Source organism: Vicugna pacos, chromosome 18 (genome assembly GCF_048564905.1).
Source record: "Vicugna pacos chromosome 18, VicPac4, whole genome shotgun sequence".
Taxonomy (NCBI): Eukaryota; Metazoa; Chordata; class Mammalia; order Artiodactyla; family Camelidae; genus Vicugna; species Vicugna pacos.
The window spans coordinates 33,145,107-33,170,001 of record NC_133004.1 but is presented as its reverse complement, the minus strand read 5'-3'; the positions used below and the strand labels follow the sequence as shown (position 1 = coordinate 33,170,001).

The 24,895-nt window shown below is 43.7% G+C and overlaps 2 protein-coding genes and 2 non-coding genes across 4 annotated transcripts; all 4 read left to right on the top strand.

Moving 5' to 3' along the window:
* Positions 1 to 219: 219 nt before the first annotated feature.
* Positions 220 to 13,184, top strand: SEPHS2 (selenophosphate synthetase 2). Its single transcript, XM_031687429.2, has 3 exons — positions 220 to 356; positions 9,750 to 9,798; positions 10,587 to 13,184. The coding sequence occupies exon 3, from the start codon at positions 11,077 to 11,079 to the stop codon at positions 12,433 to 12,435; it is 1,359 nt and encodes a 452-aa protein (XP_031543289.1). The 5' UTR covers positions 220 to 356; positions 9,750 to 9,798; positions 10,587 to 11,076; the 3' UTR covers positions 12,436 to 13,184.
* On the top strand, positions 1,953 to 2,055 carry LOC140687192 (U6 spliceosomal RNA). The gene has a single exon (XR_012061375.1). It is a non-coding gene; the product is annotated as a U6 spliceosomal RNA (small nuclear RNA).
* On the top strand, positions 4,207 to 4,313 carry LOC116284253 (U6 spliceosomal RNA). Its single transcript, XR_004194019.1, has one exon. It is a non-coding gene; the product is annotated as a U6 spliceosomal RNA (small nuclear RNA).
* Positions 13,185 to 20,590: 7,406 nt separating the features above from the next.
* Positions 20,591 to 23,625, top strand: DCTPP1 (dCTP pyrophosphatase 1). The gene is made up of 3 exons (XM_006201319.4): positions 20,591 to 20,754; positions 21,438 to 21,548; positions 23,130 to 23,625. The coding sequence occupies exons 1-3, from the start codon at positions 20,657 to 20,659 to the stop codon at positions 23,428 to 23,430; spliced, it is 510 nt and encodes a 169-aa protein (XP_006201381.1). The 5' UTR covers positions 20,591 to 20,656; the 3' UTR covers positions 23,431 to 23,625.
* Positions 23,626 to 24,895: the final 1,270 nt, after the last annotated feature.

Here is a 24,895-nt window from a genome sequence, read left to right as displayed (position 1 = left end):
GATGGTTCCGACACAAACATCTATGTCACCGCAGTGTTCTTTCCCCTTCTTCCCACCTGCCAGGAGATTAGAAGGAGGAATTCCCCAGAGAAAGAGATTGAGCCTCAGGGGAGAGGCCATCACTAAGGCCACCACCCTATTCCAAGGCCCTTATGATCTCATGGCTAGATGGACCGTGCATTCTAAAGTTCTAGAAACTCTACGTGGATTTTCCCTCCACCTGGAGGGAGGGCTGCACTGAACATACCACAGGCAGGGATTTTCTAAGGATGGCACTCCTTGGGTATTCATCTGCCATCCATGGGGCCCATGTCCCTGGGTGACCTCACTTCGAGGGCTCCATTTCCAGCCTCTCGGTATGTGGTTGATTTTTGTGGCCATAAGAGCATACAGTTCAGGGCCAGCGATCTGGGAATCAGTTCCAAGTGGTATTTTCTTGCCATGTTGTGCTGTTGAGTCTTCTCACCTCTCTGGGTCTTGATTCCTCCCTCTATCCATAGCTCAGACTTCTATGGGATTCACCAATCTGTGAGTTCAAATAGGAGGGTATTAACCTAATACTCCCATGTTGTTGCTTTAGTACTCCCACCTGCTCGCACAAGATCTCCAGCTTCCTGAGAATCTGCTGTGCTGTTTCAAAAAGTCTCATGTACCATCCCCCGGAGCGGGAGCTGCTCCAGGCTTCACACCTCAGCTGTCATTGTACAGCCAAGACCTTGGATGTAGCAATTCTCGGTGATTAGCCCTAAGCCCTCGGAATGCCAAAGCTGACAGAATGGTGTGATAGAGTTGAGGGGGAAAACCTCTCTCTGCTTTGAGTTACATCATGGTAGAGTGTCCCCAGGCTGTAGTGCTTGGGCTCTAGTGTGCAACGCTACTGAAGCAGCTCTTTCTGGTTCTACTTAACGCTCCTCTCTCAATCTCTCTCTCTCTCTTTAAATTTTATTTTGTATTGAAGCCTAGTTGATTTACAATGCTAGATTCAGGTGTACAGCAAAGCAATTCAGTTATACACATACAGTCACATACATGTTTTCTTTCCAGATTCTTTTCCATTATATGTTATCATAAGAACTTGAAAATAGTTCCCTGTGCTATACAGTAGGTCATTCTTGTTTATCTATTTTCTATATAGTAATGTGTGTCTGTTAATCCTCAACTCCTAATTTATCCCTCCCTTGCCCTTTCCCCTTTGGTAACCATAGTTTGTTTTCTATGTCTGTGAGTCTATTTTTTAATCTCTTTCACTCTTGAACTCTGATTCAGGGGGCTGAGCCAGACATATACTTGAATAATAGCCACTATATCTAGGAAGGATTTCTACTCCCCTCTGACAACAAAGACCTCAGCCCTGGATCAAGCTCATTCTAGTATGAGTCTCCCCCTACCTTCAGGAAGCTCCTCTGCTCCCTCTTGAAAAAGTCTTCTCCAGTGTCACCTCAAAAGCTCTCAGACATGCCTAGGCAGTCTTGAAATTCCAAAGTGGTCTAAATCCAAGTTTGACCTGCTGCATCTACAATGGGGATGTCAGTAACGCCTACCACTTTCTTTTGTTACAAGAAAAGCAAAGTCCTTGCTGAGACTCTACCTCAAAGGAAAAAGGAAGACATTCCCCATCTTCTGACAGGTAGCTTAAGTGCATCTAGAAAACAAACCAAACAGAACCCGGAGGACTGCTTATTGTGTGATATGTTTGCTCTGCACAGTGAGGTGAAGTGTTTGGGGGAAGCAGTAGCTATGTCTGAGATCTGAAGGATTAGGAAGGCCTCCTCCCAGGTCTCACTGTCTATCAGACTCTTCTCAATCCTTTCTGCCACCCATCCTTCAGCTGAATATTCCTGAAGCTTCAGGAATTATGGATGACTCCCTCTGAATTTAGAGGATCTCAGCCAAATCTCACCTTATGTCAAGTAACAGGAGCCCATCTGAACTGGCTAAAACCAAAAGAATAAATTTGTTTAAAGGATATCACAAAGCCCTTAGGGGATACAGAGAAGATTAGCATGGCCCCTGCGCAAGGATGACACGCAAATTCGTGAAGCGTTCCATATTTAAAAAAAAAAAAAAGCTCTTAGGGGAACCCTGATACAATTAGGTCTTCCAGGTGGCTGGAAAGGGCACCACATCTTCCCCCATTCTTTCCTTCATCTCTGCAGGTCACCTTTCTCCACCTTTTCAACAAAGCTTGAGAAAGGTTGTCCTTTATTGGCACCGTCATTCCATTTTTATATATACTTAATTGAAAAGACCACCAGAGGTTAAGATCTCTGAATTTCCACCCTCTTAGGAAGGAGAATCTGACCCAGCTAGAGTCCAATGTCCGCCCTACAGTAAGCAGCTAAGGCCAAAGGAACAGGGTCACGCCCTAAATCTCCAGATGGGGAAGTAGCTCTTAAATTGAGGTTGTGGGGCTAGGGTTAGGCAGAAGTGCTCAAAGCTCTTTGTTAGCTGGGGTGAATTTCGATCTTACACTATAACTTGTTTCAAACTTTCTTCAGCTTCATGTCCTACTTTTCTTCCTTAATCTCTCATCAGCTCATCCTCTTTGCCTGAAGTGTGCCTTCCTCGTTGCCACTTGTCAAAATCTTCCCAAAATCTTCTCTAAGGCTTCGTGCCAACTTTTCCATGCTATTCTTTGTGATACCTTCCACTGAAAGTGTAGTAAAACATTTCAGATTTGAAAGGACTCCTGAATATCACCTAATTCAACCCCTCCTTGCCTCACACAAGTCCCTTATATATTACCTCCTACTGAACCTTCAGCCAGCCCGCTTACACACCTTCAAAGGTGGGATGCTCAAGACTTCTCAAGGAGATCCGCTGCGTCTCCAGCACCTCTTCCTGTAGGAAAGTAATTTCCTGTGTTCCATGCCAGTTTTCTTCCTGTGACTTCCATGCTCTAGACTTGGTTCTGCCCTGTGGAAATGTAGGATGAGTCTGTTTATTTTCCCGCCTGGAAGCCCCTTCAGAAATTTGGACAGGATTCATGTCAGTCCTTACTCTTCTCTCTTCCAGGCTGATCATCCTCAGTCACTGCTAATATTCCCCATAAAACAAAGCCTCCAGCCCTCTGACTACCCCAAGAAGAACACCTGTTTCAACTACACTCCTAAAATCTGGTGCCTCAAAATAAATGCAGCAAGGATATTCAAGGAAATCTTTAAATTAAAAAAAGAAGAAGAAAATAGGTTAAATACCCAGCATAATAAGAATTTGGGGGTGGGGGTATAGCTCAGTGGTAGAGCGCATGCTTAGCATGCACGAGGTCCAGAGTTCAACCCACAGTACCTCCATTTTAAAAACAATTAAACAAATCTATTTTATAGAATACTATTCAACCTTTAACAAAATATCGTAGACTTACATCTATTAGCATAGAAAGATTGTCATAATGCAAGTAGGAAAAAAGCAAGTTATGAAACAGTCTGTGTTACATCTTAATCTGTCTGCGAGGCAGGAAGTCCCTTTCTCAGCTTCTCTCTCTCCCACATCTCTGCCTCTCAAATACTTCATTTTTTTGGTGTATACATAAAATATATTGGGGGGAGGATACTTACTGAACTCTGCATAGTTATATCTAGATTCTAGAGATGTCTTGCATTAGTTCTGGAGTATAGAGGATGAGGCTTGGGGGATCTTTCATGCTGTGATGTAATGTTTTGCTTTTAATAAAGAGCACATATTACTGTCATAATCTGAAAACAATAATAAAGGTTTTGCAGTGCCTTGGTGAGCTCCGAATATCAGGGTGTTGATCTATTTCCTCTTTCACATTCTTTTCATTTATTTATTAAACAAATGCTCTCTAAAGCCTTCTCTGCACCAGACCTCAGACTGGGCCTTGGGCTCTTAGAGCCTAGTGAGGTGTGATCCCAGCTGTGAAGAGCTCACATATTTCAGAGAAAACCTAGCATGATGTGTGGTAAAACAGAGGAAATCACAGGGCTGAGGCATCACAGAAGAGGGATTTCTTGGAGTTTTGAAGATAACGGTGTTTGTTGGTCATAAAGGGCTTTTTGATGATTGAGAGCAACCTATGCAAAGGTCCAGAGGCAGGGAGAGGTGTACTCCGTCTTCTGTCTACCCCCTCCACCTGCTTCCTTCAGTCCAAGCCAGCAACCATCCTTCACTGCCCTCTGCTGCATTCTTCCCCTCCAGTCTGTTTTCGACCTAGCAGCCAGAGCGATCTTTCAAAAACAAAACTTCATGCTCATTTTGGCAACACATATACTAAAGCTGGAACAATACAGAGAAGATTAGCATCGCCCCTGCACAAGGATGATTTGCAAATTCGTGAAGTGGTCTATAAAAAAATACACACACAGACAAATTCAACCATGTCATCCCCCTGCTTAAAACCAATCCTGTGGCTTCCTCTTTCTCTTAGGAGAAAAAGTCCAAAGTTCTTCCATGTTACCCATCAGATCTTGCACCCAAATCATCAGGAAATCTCTTGGCTCTACTTTCAAAAGATATCCTGAATCTGCCTGCCTCTCACAATCTTTGATGTAGCCACTAGTGCAAACCACCGTCGTTTCTCCTCTGGGTTTTTGCAGGAGCCTCCTCACCGTCCCTCTGGTTCCACCTCCCAAGTCCATCTGCCCTCACCTTAGCTAGGGTGATCATGTCAGTCCTCCAGTCTAAACCCTCCAAAGGCTCCTATCTCACCCAGTGCCAAAGCCAAAGGCCTTACAGGCACAGTGGGCTCTTCATTGCCACTCTGACATCAACTCCTTCTGCTCTTCTCTTGACCATTTGTCACCAGTCATGCTGGCCTCTGACGGTTCCTCCAACCCATCAGGCTTGCTCTGTCTCCAGGACTTTGCTATTCTCCTTGTTTCTCTCTTGTTCTTATGGCAAGAGCTGACCCACTAGGGCTTCTCACATTTCCCTCAGATACAAAGATGAAACTTCCTGCCATTTGGGATGGTGGAAGGTGGTTAAGAGTGCGAGAGCTGTGGTGATGGGTGTCATTTCTCAAATCTTCTGAGGCAGAGCCTGTTGCTGGAAGCCCCATGGAGAAAGCCCAGGGCAGGTGGGAGCTGAGAACTAGAGCTGTAGCTGGCCTAGGTGAGAGCCCTGTCAGGAACCAACAATGGGGACCCTGAGCTGGCTGTCAGGCCAGAGCGCTGGGGGCTCAGGCCAATGGGAAAGGTTTTGGGCCTCTGGGGTGTGCCTGCAGATTAAAAAACTCACAGAGTTAGATTATGTCACTCCTACAATGACCTCTGAGGCCGTGTCCTGTACCACCTCCCCCATGCCCTGTGCCACTTCCGTCTGACTTCATTTCCTCTAACTCTTCCCACTCACTGTGCAGCAGTCACCCTGGCCTCCTTGTTGTTCCTAGACCACCCCAGGTATACTCCTTCCTGCCCCAGGGCCTTTGCACTTGCCATTCTCTCTGCCTGAAACACTCTTTCCCAGATATCTGCATCGTTGTTCCATCAGGCTTTTACTTCAAAGTCCCTTTCTCAATATGGGCTTCCCTGGCCACAATCACACAATACACACTCACATACCAGACTTTTTATACCCTTCTCTCCAAACCTTATTTTTTCTCCTTAATATCTATCCCTAACTAGCAAATGATTGATCTTATCTACTGTTATTTCTCTCCATTAGCATGTCAGCTCCATGAGGACAGGGATTTTTGTCTGTTGTGTTCACTGCTGTATCTCCAATATCTAGTGCAGTGACTAACACAAAGGAGGTATTCTATAAATATTTGTGAATGAACCGAGGAGGAGTGTTGAGCATCTATTACATACCGGGTATTTTTCAGCCTTTATTCTATTTCTTGCTAGAAATAAATGGGATGATCCCATTTTTGCTTTTTTTTTTTTTTTTAAATTTCATTTTGGGGGGTAGGTAATTAAGTTGGTTTATTTATTTATTTTTAGAGGAGGTACTGGGGACTCAATCCAGAACCTCATGCATGCCAACCATGCACTCCACCTCTTGAGCTATACCCTCCCCCTGTTTTGTTTTGTTTCTTAAAGTATATGTAATACACAGAACACATATACTTTGCGGCTCCAAACAGCCGGGAAGGAATGATAGGGCGTCCCCTGGCGGTCATTGTGAGGTGGTGTCCCTCCATATAGTACACAGGAAAAAATGCCTAAACTAAGCTCTGCTCCTTAAGTTGTCAATAGTACTTCTCTCTGGGGGGAAGGATTTCAAGTTATTTTAACTTTTTTCCTTTTTACTAAATTTCATTTAGTGACTTTTCTCCAATGACAGAAGAATGATCTTGCAATAAGAAAAAATCTGAATTGAAAGTGTACTAAGCATACGGAAGTATTTTCAGTGTACTGAAAATATACTGAATGTATATTTCACCACAATAAAAAACAGTCTAAAAAGTGTACTGAACCTTAAAATGTAGTTTTATAACTAAATGATTATCATAATGGGGAAAAAAACTACAACTAGCCCTAGCCCCAAGGCTTTTGTCGTATATGGAAAACAAGTGGGCGAGGGGGAGGGGCAAGACAGGGAAGCGGGATTAGGAGGTACAAACAACTATGTATAAAATAAATAAGCTGTAGGATGTATTGTGCAGCACAGGGAATATAGCCAATATTTTACAATAACTTTAAATGCGGTAAATCTATAAAAAATTTTGAATAATTAAGTTGTACACCTGAAACATATATATAGTTAATCAACTATGCCCCAGTTTTAAAAAATGACAAACTGGTATTCAAATCCTCGTTCCCTAAAACCTCTCTTTCTTCTCCTTTGCCTGCTCTCCCAACCTCACCTCCAGGTTTTTACCTTTGCAATCTTTGACCCAAATGGTAAATGTATTCAGTGAATCTCTCAGTGAAAAATAAGCAAAAGATTTTTTAAAAATCACTTTTGAATGCTCATGATGCAGTTACAAGGATCCACCCAGGTGGGTTGCCTGCACAAAGGCATATGAACTTGTTCTGAGCCCAGTGGGTTGGTCACTGGCCAAGGCAAATTTACTTTGCACTGGCCCAGGTGAACATTGCTCCCAGGTAGAAGTGACAGGGAGCGATATGGATGAAAATCTTCCCCCAAAAGAATCCTGCTTCCTTGAGAGGCGTTGCAGGGAGTTATTAGTATTATCAAGGGGGCCCCTAGGATGAGCGATAAAGCATCAGCCTTCAGGTCAGACAGACATGGGTTTGCATTCTCACTAGGCTGATTCCCAGCTAGTGACCCTGTGCAAGACCCCTAACCTATCAGGGATCTCAGTTTTTGCCTCCGTAAAATGGAGATTAGAATACCAACTTCCAGGGGGGAAGAGGATAGCTCAGTGGTAGAGTTTGTGCTTAGTATGCATGAGGTCCTGGTCATCCTAAGGCTCAGCATATGTACTTAGCAATGTATAAAATGATGTATTCGTTTCACAAAAGTTATTGCTAGGGAAACCAGGGTGGACAAAACAAAGAAGCCTAGTGGGACAGATAGTTATGGTGTAATCACATGAATAAAGAAGTACAAATTGTACTAAATACTGAAAAGGAAAAGTCCAAAGACCTAAGAGAGCATGTAACCAGAAGTACCTGATGGAGTCAATTTTTAACCCAGGCAAGGTGACTACAGACGTAATAGAATGTTTTCATTTTTCCCTTAATGATAAAAAGAATCCTTCATGGGCACTATATGCTGAACATTTTGAAAAGAACTTTTCATAGTTGAGATTTTCATACGATCCAAAGCAGAGATTATGACCCTGATTTTACAGAAGGGGAAACTAAGGTGTAGAGAAATTATGTAACTTCCTCAAGGCCAGACCGCTCACTGACAGCAGATCCAGAGGTTTGACAAAACCCAGGGATCTTTTGCTTCCACATCTTTAGTTACGTGAACACTAATGTAACCACCACCCAGCCCAAGGAACAGAATTTAACAAAGCTCAGAGGGCCCCTATGTTCCCTTCCCCAGAAGTAACTCCTATGCTAAATTTTGTTAATCATTCACTGTTTTACCTTCTGAAAGTTTTTTTTATCATTTATGCATCTCTCAACAATATATTATTGCTTGTATATAAATGGCATCTTAGTTTATGTCTTCTTCCGTAACTTGCTTCTTCCCTCAACGTTTTGTTTTTGAGATTATCCATACTGATGGCGCTGCCTATACCTCATTTTCTCAGATAAATAATATTCCATTGTGATTATATCCCAATTTATTTATGCATTCCCTTGTTGACAGACACTTGGATCATTTCCAGTATTTTACTGTTATAGTTCTTTTTCTTTAAGGGAGATAAACAAATTTCTTTTTATAAAAAAATTTTCAAGGTATTATAAATTTTGTGAATTTGAATTCCAGTCCCTGTACCCATGTTAATGGTATTATATGATAATAAGTTCTGTCATTTAGTTTGAGTTTACCATCAGCCAGGAACGGTGTTAGGTGCTTTATACACATTTTAAATTTTAACTAGCATAATATTGCTATTTGATAAGTGTTATTACCTTCAGGTGAAAGGACTATTTTATAGGCAATGAAAGTGATTTTCCTACAGGTTAGACAATTCGCCTAAGGTCATTAGGAGAGCCAAGATTGAACTCAGTCTAATTCTAATGTTCTAGGTCCTTCCAATTCACTCCAGAACTTAATACTGTATTGTGCAATAATAAAAAACCAAATGTATACATCTGAAACTAACACTGTAAATCAACTATGCTTCAATTAAAAAGTATTTTTAAAAACAACTGTAACGATGTACCATAAGATCTATGAGTATCTACTATATTTTTAATATTTTTAATTGTGGTAAAATACACATAACATGAAATTTACCATCTTAATCATTTTTAGTTGTACAGTTCAGTAGTGTTAAGTACATTCACATTGTTATGCAATCAATCTCCAGAGCTCCTACATTTTTAATTAATCAATTAATTATTTATTGAAGTATAATTTATGTGCAATGACAGTCATTCTTGTATATATCACCTGGGGCACTCGTGCAGCAGTTTCTCTAGGGCATGTCCTATGGGTGCAATTGCATGGGTTTACATATGTCCAAATTTATCAGTTGAGGCCAAGCTCTTTTCCAAAATGTGTGCAACAATTTATATTCCCATAGGCAGTTAATTTTTTTTCAAGTATGTATTACATTTAAACTTTAAAAGAATTTTTTTAAGTTCCAAATGTTAAAACAAGAAAAAGACAATATAATGGAAAAAATGTCCTTTTCCCTTATCATCTCATTCCCTCCCCAGAAGCAATCAAAATATCCAGTTTCTGGTGATCACTCTTCCAGAGCTATGCTTCTGTATATACTTTCCTATTTTTTTAAAAACAAGTAATAGTGTTCTATACATACTGTTCTGAAGCGTCTTTGTTTCTCTTAACAAACATCATCGGAAGTATAATCTGGTGGTCTTTGGAGCAAATTGTATGGATTCACATCCAGCTCCACCCCAAATTGGCTGTGAATTTGAACAGGTCATTTAATCTCTCTGTGCCTTATATTCCTTATCTGAATTATCTCATGAGAATCTTAATTTATAAGGTCTTTATGAGAATTAAGTTAGTTAATATATGTAAAGCATTTAGAATTGTGCCTATTAGAACTATAACTGTTATCAATATAATCACATCAATGTTTTCTTATTCTTTTTTACAGTTATTTTGTGGCCTGTAATGTAAATGTATCATAATTTATTTTCATCATAATTGATAAACACTTAAGTTGTTTCCAGTCTGTTGATATTACAAAAGGCGCAGCAATAACTAACTACCATTTCCTACTCAAATAGGCCAGTGCATCTGCAGGATAAAGTTCTACAATTGGAACTTCTGGGTCAGGTAATGCATGCCGTTATAATTTTAAAGGATATTGGCAAACTACCCTTCCTGAATACATCACAGACTCTCACATACGTTAACTTAAAGATATATAGAAACTTTAGAATAAAAGAAACTTAGGTAAGCTTACTTTTTGTCCAGATGAGTCAGCTAATTCCGGGAGAGGGAAAGTGACTCACACAGGCAATTGGTGGAAGCAGCATGAGAACCCATGCAGGTGTCTGGACTTAAAAGAGTCCTAAAATTCTTTCAAGTCCATGTTAACATTTCATTATTTTTTTAAACAACAATATAACATTTTTTACTGAGTTATAATCATTTTACAATGTTGTGTCAAATTCCAGTGTAGAGCACAATTTTTCAGTTATACATGAACATATACATATTCATCGTCACATTTTTTTCTCTGTGAGCTACCACAAGATCTTGTGTATATTTCCCTGTGCTATACAGTATAATCTTGTTTATCTATTCTACAGTTCTGAAATCCTGTCTATCCCTTCCCACCCTCCGCACCCTTGGCAACCACAAGTTTGTATTCATTGTCTATGAGTCTGTTTCTGTTTTGCATTTATGCTTTGTTTGTTTTTGTTTTTGTTTTTGTTTTAGATTCCACATATGAGCGATCTCATATGGTATTTTTCTTTCTCTTTCTGGCTTACTTCACTTAGAATGGATGCTGCAGTTTGCTTACATAATGTTAGTAACTTACAATTTCTCATCATTTTTTTCTGATTTTTTTCCCCTGGACTATTTCCTACCCTGTATTGATCATGTGCGCTATCAAGTGACTCTTGGACAGTTCTGACTTGCTTGAGGTTTGCCGAGTGACCGATCTTCCCTTGTTTTAGAAAATGCTGGATTTGGTCAACTGCCTCGAGGGGAACAGAGTTTCGCCAGGTTCTCCCAAGAGTTCATTTAAATTACATCAAGGGGAATGAACAAAATCACTTGTTCTGTAAACTTGCCGAGACCAATTTCGGAAGCTGGTGGTTGATTTGTGATACATCTTTTAGACGGCAGGAAGCCCGCCCCTCGGTGACAAAGTTCTCATTGGATGGTACAGCTGTCAATCACCAGGGTTATAAATATGAGAGGCCGGAGGCTCCTCCTTCAGGACCGCCAGAAGCGCGTGGGGTGGCAGTAGTCCTTCCGTGAGAGTTGTGCCGGGGAAAATCTCTGCGGTAACATCTGACTTACTCTTTATTAACTGGAGTAGAAAGTAAAAAGGATCTCCTCTCCTCGCTCCTCCTTTCCCCTCCCTGCAGGGCAGGAGTGATGGCGGAAGCCACAGCAACGGGCGCCGGCGGAGAGGCGATGGCGGCAGCGGTGGCGGCGGGGGAAGGCTCCTCGGGCGCGGCGGGTTTGTCTCTAGGCCGAGGCTTCTCGAGCTACCGGCCCTTCGAGCCCCAGGCGTTGGGCCTAAGCCCGAGCTGGCGGCTGACCGGCTTCTCTGGCATGAAGGGCTGAGGCTGCAAGGTCCCCCAGGAGACGCTGCTCAAACTCCTGGCGGGACTGACGCGGCCAGACGTGCGGCCCCCGCTGGGCCGGACCCTGGTCGGAGGCCCAGAAGAGGCGGCCCAGGAAGCCTGCCTGCCGGTTAGGGCGGAACCCAGCCCAGCCCTTCCAACCCTCGGCATTGGGTTGGATTCCTGTGTCATACCCCTGAGACACGGGGGCCTCTCCCTGGTGCAGACCACGGACTTCTTTTACCCCTTGGTGGAAGATCCCTACATGATGGGGCGCATAGCTTGTGCCAACGTGCTGAGTGACCTCTACGCCATGGGCATTACCGAATGTGACAACATGTTGATGCTACTCAGCGTCAGCCAGAGTATGACTGAGGAGGAGCGAGAAAAGATAACACCACTCATGATCAAAGGCTTTCGGGACGCTGCAGAGGAAGGAGGGACTGCAGTGACTGGTGGGCAGACGGTAGTAAACCCTTGGATTATCGTCGGTGGAGTTGCCACTGTGGTATGTCAGCCAAATGAATTCATAATGCCTGACAGTGCCGTTGTTGGGGATGTGCTGGTGTTAACCAAACCCTTAGGAACCCAAGTTGCTGTTAATGCCCACCAATGGCTGGATAATCCTGAGAGATGGAATAAAATAAAGATGGTGGTCTCCAGAGAAGAGGTAGAGCTGGCCTATCAGGAAGCCATGTTCAATATGGCTACCCTCAATAGAACTGCTGCTGGATTAATGCACACGTTTAATGCCCATGCAGCCACTGATATCACAGGCTTTGGCATTCTAGGACACTCTCAGAACCTTGCAAAACAACAAAGAAATGAGGTGTCCTTTGTCATTCATAATCTGCCAATTATTGCTAAGATGGCTGCCATCAGCAAAGCCAGTGGGCGCTTTGGGCTCCTTCAAGGAACCTCAGCAGAAACTTCAGGGGGATTACTGATTTGTCTGCCAAGAGAACAAGCAGCTCGCTTTTGTTCTGAAATCAAATCTTCAAAGTATGGAGAGGGTCACCAAGCATGGATTGTCGGCATTGTGGAAAAGGGGAACCGGACCGCCCGGATCATTGACAAGCCTCGAGTCATTGAGGTCCTACCTCGTGGGGCCACTGCTACTGCTCTTGTTCCTGAGAATGCCAGTGCCTCCTCTGAGCCTAGCTCATGAGATGGAATAGCAGAAGTGGTTTGGACCAGACAGCCTTTGTACACAATCATGGACGGTTCTCAAAAGTTCATTTTAGGAAGAAATTTCCAAAGGCTGCCTGCATAGTAGTTCCAGTTGCTCTTTCTAGGTGACTTGAATTGGCCCATCAAAAGCTGCACATTCCAAGGCCAAAAGTAACATTTATTTTGAACTTCTGAGGGTTAGGGTTGTTAATTTCTTGAGTGGAAGAAGAGCAGAAAAACCTTTATTTACTCTTTCCAAGAGCAAGATTAGGCTACTCAGGTTTGAGAGATTTCTCTTGGCACAGGGTTGATTGATTTCTGCACAGGGAGTGAGATTATTAAAATTACATAGATAGCAGAAGTAAATTACAAAATGAAAAACATTTAGATCAGAAGCAAATAAGTTTGGACCAATATTGTTGATAAATCTAAACTGTTAAGAGAGATAGTAAAATGCAATGTCAAATTCTTTATTAGATTTCTCTGAAATACTGGCTCTTTCCTGCTCTGGACAAGAATTGAGCAGCTTGTCCAATGATTGGGAAAGGAGGACCTCAGCCACCTTACTTGGTCTCTGTTAATGATGTCTCTCCCTCTAAACCCCTTTAAGGACCGGGAGAGGCAGAGCAAGCCCCAGAGCCTAGGCCTTGGTGGACATTAAGATGTTAAATCTTGTGCTGAAAATTCCTGGTGATTTAATCAATAAAGTGATTTCCAGTGAAATAAAGAGAATTTTGTTGAAAAATTCTTCTGGCTAAATGTTTGGATCCTTGGGATTCTGAATCTTTTTACAGTCATAAAATAAACCAGCTGATTCATTTAGAGTTGACAGCAAAGGACTCAAGACAGGCATAAACCCCAAGAACTAAAGGGTGGGAGAGGAAATAGAAAAAAAAGTCAGCTATTCTTGGAAGATGGAAAGTGGGTGGAAGAGCAGAACAGAGGAGGCCAAAGTATAAATGCCTTCAGAGTCAGGGAATACTAACAGGAAGCAAGGAGATATGCTCCAGGTATACTAAGGAAGGTGGGGTCAAAAGGTGAGGATAAAAACAGATACTGGTTAAAAGTTTATGCACAGAGTAATCAGGTCTTTGAAGTTCTCACACCTCTCCTTGTCACACAGCCAGATGACTTCTCACTTTTGTAGGAAAAAGGTGATTTATTTTTTGGAAAATGTGGATTTAAAAAATACTGTAAAGTCAAGGACACCAGGCAGAGAGAGTACTGGGAGCGTTATCAAAAACCGAAGAGTAAGGACTGAAAAATGAGATTGCCCCAGCTCCCTTCCTCAGCTTAGCTATTAGAAACATTGCCCAGGGAGCTTATACTGCCCCTGGCTGGTGCAGATAGAAGACTGGAGAATATTCCTCTGGAGAAAATAAACCTGCCCAGGAAAAAGACCTATAAATATAAACATTTAGGGAGCCTCCCAGTTGAAAAGCTTCACTCAAACACATTCTTTTTAATGCCTCATTTTAAAATATGAGCAGTCAAGGATCACCATTTGAGGCAAGCCTTCAACCTGAAGTCAAAGCAAACAAAAAACTCAAGAAAGAGATAATACAGGAAGCAGAAGGAAAAAAAGCAGAAATAAAAGAAGACAAAGTATCTATAAAAAGATAATAAGAGCCAAGTACTTAAAATATAAAAGTGTAGCTAAAATTTTAAAATTCAGTAGAAGACTTAGAAAGTAAAGTTGGGAAATTTATCAGAAAGGACAGCAACAACAAAAAGATGCACAATAGAAGAAAAAAGAAAAATAGGAAAATCAGAGGTGAGGTTGGAGGTTCAACATCTGAGAGGAGTTCCAGAAAGAGGTAATAAAGCAGATGGAAGAAAGAAAACTAGCAAAGAATAATACAAGAAAGGTTTCTAAAATTTCAAAGTTGTGTCTGTCACATGCTTTTTGAATTTATGCATAGTGAATGGAAAAAGACCTACACTCATTGTTAAGTTTTAAAATGCCAGGGACAAAGAGACCCTAATAATTTTAATAGTACATACTCTTTGCCAGGCACTGACATATAAGTGCTTTTATATGTATTGACTCCTTTAAACTTTCAAAACCCCGTTTTGCAAACGAGGAAGCTGAGGTGCAGGGAGATGGAGAAATTTGTCCAAGGTTGCCCTGGCAGACTTCCAGACAGTCTGAGTCCAGAGTCCACGCTTTTTAAGCTATGCTCTCTGAAGTCTTCTGCGGGGAGGGGCAGATCACCTACAGAGGTTTGGTGATAAGAATGGTATCAGGCGTCTCAACAGTGAGTCGGAAGCTAAAAGACAGGCAATGTTTTCAAAATTCTGAGGGTAAATGATTTTCTATGTGTAATTCTATATCTGGCCACATTTTCCAAACAAGTAGTAGAAGGATATTTTTAGACATGCAAGGTAGCAAAGTGGTTTCATCCCATTCACTCTTTCTCAGGAAACTACTGGGAGATGTGCTCCAGCAAAACAAGGGAACAAATTGAGAAAGAGAAAAACAGGAGGTCCAGGAAACCCAACCCAGCACAGGGGAGAGGTGAAGGGAGGTCTCAAGGCAATATCTGTCCAGTAGGCATAGAGAACAACCAGCCCATGCCGGAACAGGAGCCTGGAAGTCTTCCAGGAAGAGAAAAAATGAAACTGATAAGAGTATTGATATACTTAATTGTGTGAAAAATTGTATTTGAAGATTCATGGAAGATGTAAAAAGGATTAGTGATAGTTACATAGAAAGTTAGCAAATAAAAAAAAAGTAGTAGTTGTAAGCTCCAGCCAAAAATAAAACCTTGAAAAATAAAATTTCATCTAACAACAACAAATAATAATAAATAAATTCGGTCGGCTTTTCCCCTGCTCAGAGCTCAAAGCTCTCATAAAGCTTTGCATAAAACCCCTGCTCCATCTCATGATACTCATTACCTCTCTCAATAAACTCTAGCCCATTTGCCTTCCCACAGGCCTTCAAACACATCCAGATCCTTTGTACTCTGTCTGGAACCTTCTACCTAGCTCGCTCACTCCCCAGTCCAAGCGCAGCTCAAATAAAACTGCTCCATAAAAGCCCTCTCTGACCTCAGTCAACACCTGACTACTCTCCAACTCATTGTAGTACTTACTGGCTTCATAGCTTTTATCCTGATCTGAAACTGTCTTGAGGATTTATTAGTTCACTGCACAGTTGTCCCTTTCTGCTACTATATAAGCTCCAAGATGGCAGAGGATACTCTGTATCCGAAGCACGTGGAACAGTGTCTGGTTCACAGTCAGTGCTCAGAATATATTGAATCAACGAATCAATGAATGAATGAGTGAGGTACACACTGGGGACCCTAGCACCCCCTGTTTTCACTTTCCTTGCTCTTGGTGTCTCCTAGTGGTGGAAGTTGGTACCAACAATATCTCAGGACAAGGCTTTGGAGAAGAAATCTGGCCCTTGGTCCTAGTTGTCCACTTACACAGTTCTCGAACTCGTTTATTTTCTAGCTTGGGATGGGCAGTAGGAAAGGGCAGGAAAATGACTGGATGCTTCCCTGGCCTGGGTCCTCTTAGTTACCCAAGAAAGGATTAGGGGTTGAGAGCAAGGTAGGCATTCAACTATTCCTTGGGGAGGGGCTGGGCAGCAAAATGGAGGTAGCAGGTAGTGGGGGTGACAGACCCCGGGTGGAAGTCAGAACAGAATCACAGGTCCAAAGAGAGGTAAGAAAGATGATGGAGGAAAAGAAAGAGGAAGAAAAGGGAAGGCAGCCAAAGGAAAAAGAGAAAAAGAGCAAATTGAAGGTAGAGGGAGAGAAAGGACAGAGGGCAGAAGGAAAGAGAGTGACAAGGTGACCTCAGCACACATCGAAGCTCATGTAAAGCTGCATCCTCTACTCCCTTGTTGCGGGGGAAGACTCCTTTCACTTGCTGAGGAGCATTGGGGAGTTCTGGTGAGGTCAGACAAGTCTCCTGACCTCTCTGGGTCTCAGTTTCCTCATCTGTAAAATAGGTACAGCCATGCCCACCTATGGCAGGCAAGTCATGGAGAGCATCCCATGAGACATGCTCCTATAAAGTAGTATTTATTAGACTGACTCAAGTACCAGGCCCTGGGAAAACAAAAGCCTGATGCTGCTTCTGTTCTCCAGGAGACCCTGTCTAGGGGGAGATCTAGAACAGGGACACCAATCACCCCAAAACTAAGGTAAGAACTGGTAAGTACCATGAGCGCGCCAGTGGATGAAGTGCTATATAAAACCAAATTATGGGGGGTGGATATAGCTCAGTGGTAGAGCGCATGCTTAGCATGCATGAGGTCCCAGCCATCTGCCCAGCTTATGGGCCTCTGCTACTTTGTTCTCCAGCTTCTACTGCCTCTTCCACTCCAGGGTTTCCCAAAGAGAAGAGCCTTACTGGAACCAGCTGCACCTGCTTGAGTCTAGTGGGGAAGATGGCCAAACTCTTTTGAGCAGCAGAAGGGCGTGTGTGCATATTCATGCTTGCCTGTCCCAGCCCATCCATTCTGTCATTAAACATTCATTAACATGTACTGGATAAACATCTTTGGTTTGAAAAGAGAACAGTCCAGACTCTGGGGAATAGACCTATTTATAAAGGGCTAATCACAAATGTGGACCAAAAAACAAGACCAAGTATACTGAGGCCCTGAATAAAGCAGAGAAATCTGGCTGCCAAGATGTATCTGAGGAGAACAAAGGAAACTAACAGGATGTGGGGTGAGGGTTCAGGAAGAGCCTGGGATAAGAAGTCCACACGATGGGGCCAATCATATGTTCATGTCTGTTCCTTCTCCTTCATGAAGGCCTCCCACGCACCCCTATCACCAACTCCATGCTCTGTGCTGGGCTGGAGCTGGGTTTGGTTGGTTTTCAGGGCATGACACTGTGGAGCTAAGAACTTGGATGTTCCTGCAGGATGCTCTGCAAGAGCTTTACAGCTCAGCCAGGGAACCTCCTAGTTGGGGTGGGCAGGGGCAGTCCGAGAAAGAGTATCTCCTCCTTCCTGTCAGTCTCCAAGGACCATCTGACCTGTGAACTCTACAAGTCCTGGAAACCTGACTCTTCGAAAATCAGAGATGCAGAGAACTCCTGAGAAGCTGCTCTTCAAGTGGTGTTTTATATTCCAGTGAGAGTTTGTGTTCTTGCCTGAAGAAGCTTGGCAAACATCAAGGAAGGAGCTAGGGGTGGTACTTGGCTTCTGAAACTTTCAGTACCCAGATCCATAAGGCAGCTCAATGCTGTGAACTTCAGACCTGTATGTCCACCTGCCGGCTGGACATCATCTAGTTGTTCTAGAGCCATCATGGGCTCAATGTGTCCCAAACTGAATTCATTAGCTTTCCTCCTACCCCAACTGCCAGGTCTTTTGTGTCCTCATTTCAGTGAATGGCAAAACTATTCATCCATTTACTCAAGCCAGAAACCGAGGAATTACCCAGGACTCCCTCTTATCTCCCATCTCCAACTGCCATGTTGCCTAATCCAGTAGCAAATTCTGCACTTCATTTTACACAGCAGCTCAGCAGCACTCATTCTGGACCACTTTCCTCTCTTAGCATCTATAACATCACACTCTGCCAATTTTCCTCCTACCTCACCTTTCTCTTCTGCTTAACTGCTAAATGTTGAAGTGCCCCAAATCTTGGTCTTGTCTACCTAGATTCTTGTATAAGTTATTCTTCTCCAATTCCTTGACATTAAGTGCTGTTTATTTATTTTATTTTTTAATGGAGGTCCCAGGGATTGAACCCAGGACCTCGTGCATGCTAAGCATACACTCTACCACTGAGCTATACCCACCCTCTAAGTACTGTTTAAATGACTGAGACTACCAAAACTGATTCTCTAGCCCTTATCTCTTCTCTAAACCTTAGGCTCATAAATCCTTCTGCCAACTTGGTATGCATCTTCAACTTCCTCTGTCCTAAAACACAGTTCTAATGCTACATGTGTTCAATTTTGCACCTCATCTTCCTCATCCTAGTATGAGTCACCATCCATTCACCAAATTGCTCAACACTGAAATCCTGTAAGCCATGCTTGATTCTACCCTTTCTCCCATCTCACTTGTTAAAAACCAACAAAGCTTATAGGTCTATCTCCAAAATAGGCATCCACTTCTCTCCATCTTCACCCACCATCAGCCTGGCCCAAGTCACCATCATCTCTTTCCTGGACAACAGCCGTAACTCATCTCCCTGCTTCTACTCTTGCCCTCCTCCAATTCATTCCTAACACAGCAGCCAGAGGGCTCAAACATACAAAATACAATCACATGGCTCCCCTGCCTAAAACCCTCCAAAGCGTTTCCATAATACTTAGAATAGAAAATAAAATAAAATATAAAATAAAGTCCATGGCTGATTGATCTGATCTCATCTCTTTTAACTTCTCCAACACCATATCCCACCATTCTCCCCCATCTTCACTATATTCCTGCCACACTGGAATTATTTTTGTCTTTAGAACATGCCAAGCCTTTCCTGCTTTAAGCATTGGCGTTCTCTCTACCTAGAATTCTATTCCCCTTGATTTTTGCTCAGCTTAAATGTCACTTGCTATGAAAGTGGAGGATTAAGAGGTACAAACTATCAGGTATAAAGTAAGCTACAAGGGGGGGTGAGAGTATAGCTCAAGCGGTAGAGTGCTTGCTTAGCACGCATGAGGTCTTGGGTTCAATCCTCAGTAACTCCTCTAAAAACAAATAAACCTAGTTACCTCCCCCGATCAAGATAAAATAATTAAATAATAAATAAAACATAAAGCTAAAAAAAAGCTACAAGGATGTATTTTACAAGGAATATAGCCAATATTTTATAATAACTATAAATGGAGTATAACCTTTAAAAATTGTGAATTATTATATTGTATACCTGTAACATATAATATTGTACCTCAAATATGCTTCACTTTAAAAAATATGATATTGTAAAATAAATTCAGAAATTAAAAAAAAAAACAAAAGAAAAAAATGTCACTTGCTCAAAGACAAGTAACAGAAAACTAACTAAAAGTCATATGACCAATAAAGGGATTTATTATTTTACATAATCAGAGTCCTAAATCAGGGCACCTCTGTAACTTGTAAAAATAATGGATAGGTCCTTTCTATCTTGCTGTCTACCAGTCTCAACTTGTGGGCTAGCTCTCATCACAATCTGATCCTCACATACCAACATCTAAAAGCAGAAACATCCTGTGACTTTTCGAAAAAAAGAACTAAGAAACTTTCCCAGAAGTCTCCAACAGATTTCTTCTAACTTCTATTGTCAAGAACTGGGCCACATGTTCACAGATAAAACTGATCAATGGCCAGGATAATGGGGGTCACATGATCAATCAAGCAGAGGAGAGTGGACCCTAGAACAGCATCATGGTTCTGCCAAGAATAGAGGAGGGGAAAGGGCAGTTGAGTAGGTAACCAGCAGTTCTTACTTACCCCATCTTCTCTGGATCATGTAGTCTAAAGCTGCCCCCACTTTTCATAGTATTTAAATATTGTAGATTGAAAAATCTTTTTCATAGTACTTTATCACCATTTGAGACAACATAGGGATTAACACAGACTCTGAAGCCAAACTGCCTGAATTTGAAACCTGGCTACCGCTTTACTAGCTGTTGAGTTAGATTACTCCATCTCTCAGTTTCCTTATCTGTAAAGTGAGGATGATGATTACCTCAGAGGGTTGTTGTGAGGGCTGAATGAGTTGTGTGAGGATTAAGTATGTAAAGTGCTTGAAACAGCTACTTTAGTTCTAGGTCATTCCTAAGGCCCAGCTCTATTCTAGAGACATTCCTCTATCCTCTTACTAAATTCCCCTTTCTTGTTTAAACTCTTCGTTTCTGGGGTTCTCCACGGGGCTCCCCGCCCACTCATTTTGCTTTGGCGCCATCTGGCGTCCAAAAGGGAAGTGATGCGCCTGCGCTCTTTCGCCCTCTGCCTGACCTTTTGTCTCTTCCCCTGCTAGAATCTGGTACATACACCTTTAAGACGCTCGGTCCAGACTCAAGAATTCAGGGGCCAGAGCCTAGGAAAGCAGGCCTGAAGTTCTCTTAGGTTGGTCCAGGCCCGGTAAGGGGCAGGCTGTAGTAAACTCCACGTAAACAATTGGTCTTTCCTTCGGCTCCGCCCCCATGAAGCAATCGTGAATGCTTGTGATTGGTCTGGGGCTCCGGAGGCGGGGGCTCTGAGCTTGGACCCAGGTTCTCCCAGGCAGTCCCGACTGCTGTGTGGTGGGCAGCATGTCAGCTGGTGAGGAGAGGCGTGGGGACACAGAGGGAGAGGGCACTGCTTCTGCCGGCCCCTTCAGTTTCAGTTCTGAACCCACGCTGGAGGACATGTAAGCCGTCCTTGCCCCGTCTGGGCTGGGGAGATCGCCCCCTTTCTCCTTCCTACTGGGGAGGGTCCGTCCACGTGGTCGGCAAGAAAGCTAGCAGCTGTGCTGGGGTCTCAGCTCTGCTCCCTGACCTCGGGCAAGGCTTCTAACCTCCTTATCTGGAAAATGGGATTAACAGTGCACACCTGAGGCGGGGAATACCGGAGTCAAATGCTGCTTCTGCCTTGCCTCTGCCCTCCAGGAACGAGACGTAGGACGGGGGCAAATGTAGTGCTAAGAGGTGGGAGACATTTACTGCTGGAGGAAATCAAGGAGGGCTTCTTAGGGGAAGTGTCTTGGTTCTGCATTCTGTAAAATCAATAGGCTTTAGATATGCAGAGATAGGGATATTCTAGGTGGAGGAAACTGCAGAAGCCCCAGCAGGAGGTGGAATAACGGAAAAGAAGGTATTGTTAGATTTCGATAGTTTAGGGTCTGTGTAAGGGCGCACCCATTTTATAGATAAGGAAACCAAGTACCCTAAAGACAACTGACTTGCTTAGGCCATCCAAGGAATTAGTTGCAGAATCCTCTCTGCTACCCATGTCCCCATTACATATCACTGAGGTACCTGCCTGGGTTCTGCATCTTCTGCCCTACCCGCTAACCTTGGGACCTGGACTTCTACCCTTTTCCTCCTCTTCTAGCCGCCGCCTCCATGCTGAGTTTGCTGCTGAACGAGACTGGGACCAGTTCCATAAGCCTCGGAACCTCCTCCTGGCCTTGGTGGGGGAAGTAGGGGAGCTGGCGGAGCTTTTGTGAGTAGATGAAAGTCTGTCTGTTGGGGAGGATTTATGTGACCATCAAATATCCCAGGATGCAATTTCCCCTCCTCACTATCAAGTTCTGTGTCTGGTTGCTGGGGATACAGAGATGGCTAATGGGTCCCTGCCCACTAGGGCTGTCCAGGCTCCTGGGAAAATTGTGAAAACAGCAAGGCAGATCCAGGTCTAAGAAGAGGTGGTGGAACCTTCCTTTACCTCTGCCTCTGGGTTGGAAAGGATTCTATAGGAGACCTGCCTATGGCATTTCAGACAGGGGGAACTACATTTGCAAAGGTAGCGAGGTAGGAAAGGGCAAGTTAAATTAAGGGAGAGTTTAAGATTTCTTCAGTGTAAGTTTTTCGAGGAAGGGCAAGGATTGTGTATATTTTGTTCTCTGGTCCATCTGAAGGGCCTGGCACACAATAGGCACTCAATATATATCTGCTGTAGCTGTGGAGGAGAGCGCTAGGTTGGAACACAGAATCAGGATTGGGAAGTAATAGAGTTTATACTGAAGACCTAACCAGATTTGAGTGGTAGAAATATCACTATGTCTTCAGGGTGGATTGGATCACCAAGAGAATTGAGCCAGGGGAGACCAGTGAGGAGGCTGGTGTAGATCCGGCAAAAGGTGGTGAGGCCTAAGCTGGGCAGTCACTGTTGGGTGAAGAAATGAGGGCACAAATGTCTGTGAGGGCAAGCCATTCGTTCATTACAGATTCGGGAGCATCATGTGTGTGCTAGGTATTCTAGGATCGAGATACGGCCTTGAACAAGACAGACAAGTTCCTACATCACAGTGCAAGGGAACTGACAATAAATAATCAAACCAATTTTAAAAGATATGGACTGGTGACAAATTCTATGTGGAAAAATAACACAAGGTGATGAGAAGGAAAATAACAGAGGGAGAAGGCTTTTCTGGGGACATGACATCTGAGCTGAGACCTGAGTAGCAGCCAGCCATGGGAAGGATGGGGGGAAGAGCATTGAAGGCAGAGGTAACAGTAAGTGCAAAGGCCCTGTGACAGTTTGGCCTCTCTGCAAGACAGAAAGGGCCAGAGTGGCTTTAGGTGGGGAGTCAAAGGGAGAGTGGTGGACAATGACATTGGAAGAGGCAGGAGTCAATTCATGTAGGACCTAGAGGGCATGGTAGGAGTTTGGATTTTATTCCAAGCACAGTTGAGGGAGTTTTAAGCAGCGAAGGGACAAAATGTAATTTGTGCTTTTAAAAGATGGCACAGGGCAAGAGGCATGACGATGTTAGAAGGCTTCCTCAGAGGTCCGGGTCTGAGGTTTAGTCTAGGGCTCCAGTGGGGGGTGGGGAGCAGAACTGGGCTGCAGTAAGCGACATGTTCTCATGGCTACTTGGCTCAGGTTTGGAACACAGAGGTCTGGGTGAGTCATCTGTTGGGGCCCATGAAAAGTCAGAGCCCAGATGAGTTGAGTTGTCCTCGGAGGAATTTCCCAGGAGGTGGGAGTTTACTGCTGCAAGAACTAGGGTGCACCTAAGAGAGGTGGACCCATTGTCCTGGTTACTGTCTATGCATGTGTGCCTATGTGTTCTCTCCCCAGTCAGTGGAAGCCCGATGAGGAGCCTGGCCCTCAAGCCTGGTCCCCCAGGGAACGAGCAGCACTTCAAGAGGAGCTTAGTGATGTCCTCATCTACCTGGTAGCATTAGCAGCCCGCTGCCGTGTAGACCTGCCCCAAGCAGTGCTCTCCAAGATGGACACCAACCGGCAACGCTACCCAGCACATCTGTCCCGCGGCTCCGCCCGCAAGTATACAGACTTGCCCCACGAGGCCACCTCTGAAGACCAGACTGTGAGGCCTGCAGACCTTGCCTGTGAGTCTGCAGGTCAGGCCCCAACCTAGAGACGTAGGCACAGAACCTCCGACCCAGCACGGCATCTGAGGAGCAGAGGGTGCCCTGGCCATGGAACTTCATTCTAGACCTTTCCTAGCAGACCATGGGCATGGGGTCTACACTTCTTGAGGTCTGAGGCCCAAGAACTTCCAGAAGATAACCTCCTGATTATTTTGTTTCTCAGTACAAGTTTTGGTTAGCAACTTCTGGATTCTTCCTGGAGCAGCCAGGGAGTCTCTGTCTCAGCACAGGCTGTGGAGGGACCCCAGGGAGGCCAGCTCCCACGATTCTCTGTTGTACCTCCCTCCTGCAGAGCAGAGAGACCTGATTTCCAGTAAGGTCCCTGTCTGATCTCATGCAAGTCTCTTCCCTTTCTCTAAACAAGATTGGAGACCATATGTAGTGTTGGTTAAGAGCCCAGATTCTGGAGCTATCTTTGAGAGTGGTTCATGTTCATTATATTACTTCATCTTTCTGTATCTCTGTTTCCTCATTTAAAATGAAAAGAATGGGCCGCTCTCCCTTCTGAGAGGGATCACACTCTTGTCTATGGAGTGTGTAACTACTTTTACTTTAAACTAGACACCCTACCCCCACACCTCGTGGCCTTTCTCTTGCCTTCTGTAACAGCCTGCACTCTATCCATGGAGTATGTATCTCTCTGAATAAATCTACCTTTACTCAAACAAAAACAAAAAAGAAAAGGAAAGAGTGGTATTTACTTGATAGGGCTGTCAGATTTAAGCGAGTTACTGTAAGAAGAGTGCTTAGGCCAGTGCCTGGCACATACTAGGTATTTCCTAAGTGTGCAGTTGTTCTTATGTTTGCTTTTCAACTCAAAACTTTCAGGAGGCCAGAGCAGGAAATATCAACAGTTAGGGCAGGCCCCAGCCTTGTCCATCAAGACCCCAGCCCTGTGAGCCCCCTCTGTCCCTCTCCCTTGGCTCCCAGCACAAATCAGGGTCAGGTCCACCTGGTCTGGAGCAGAACAGGGCTTCCTCTCTCCGGGGCTTGAGCCCCTTGCCCCTCTCCTGCCCTCCCAAGGTCAATTTCTTGTTCCACTTCTACACCTAAAGAAAAGTGTTGTGTGACCTCAGACGTATCTCCTTTACTGAGATACCCATGGCCTGCCTCCTTCACAGGGTAGGGTAACGCAGGGAAGACCATTAAACTACTTTTGCTTCCCCTCTGAGCCTGTTTCCACATCAGTAAAATGAAGCACTTCCGTTACTGGCCTCATTCCTCTTATTAATGACCTCACTCTCTCTTAACCAGTGACCTCTCTTATTTCCCAGGTAAAAAAGGATCCATCAGATTGGAACTGCTTTAGCTTTATGTTCCCAAACCCTCCTTTCCTCTCCCTACCAGTGATAGGAGCCTTATCTTATTGATCTCTTATTGATCTCTTATTTAATCCTGTCTCCTTGATCAATTATCTCATCTCCTTTCTATATAATTACTTCCTTTCCATTA

What these genes read in the sequence shown, in the direction of transcription:
- DCTPP1 (XM_006201319.4), top strand. Translation starts at nt 20,657, where the DNA reads ATGTCAGCTGGTGAGGAGAGGCGTGGGGACACAGAGGGAGAGGGCACT. An exon ending in GAACCCACGCTGGAGGACAT is followed by an intron (nt 20,755 to 21,437) that starts GTAAGCCGTCCT and finishes CTCCTCTTCTAG; the next exon opens with CCGCCGCCTCCATGCTGAGT. An exon ending in GGGGAGCTGGCGGAGCTTTT is followed by an intron (nt 21,549 to 23,129) that starts GTGAGTAGATGA and finishes TTCTCTCCCCAG; the next exon opens with TCAGTGGAAGCCCGATGAGG.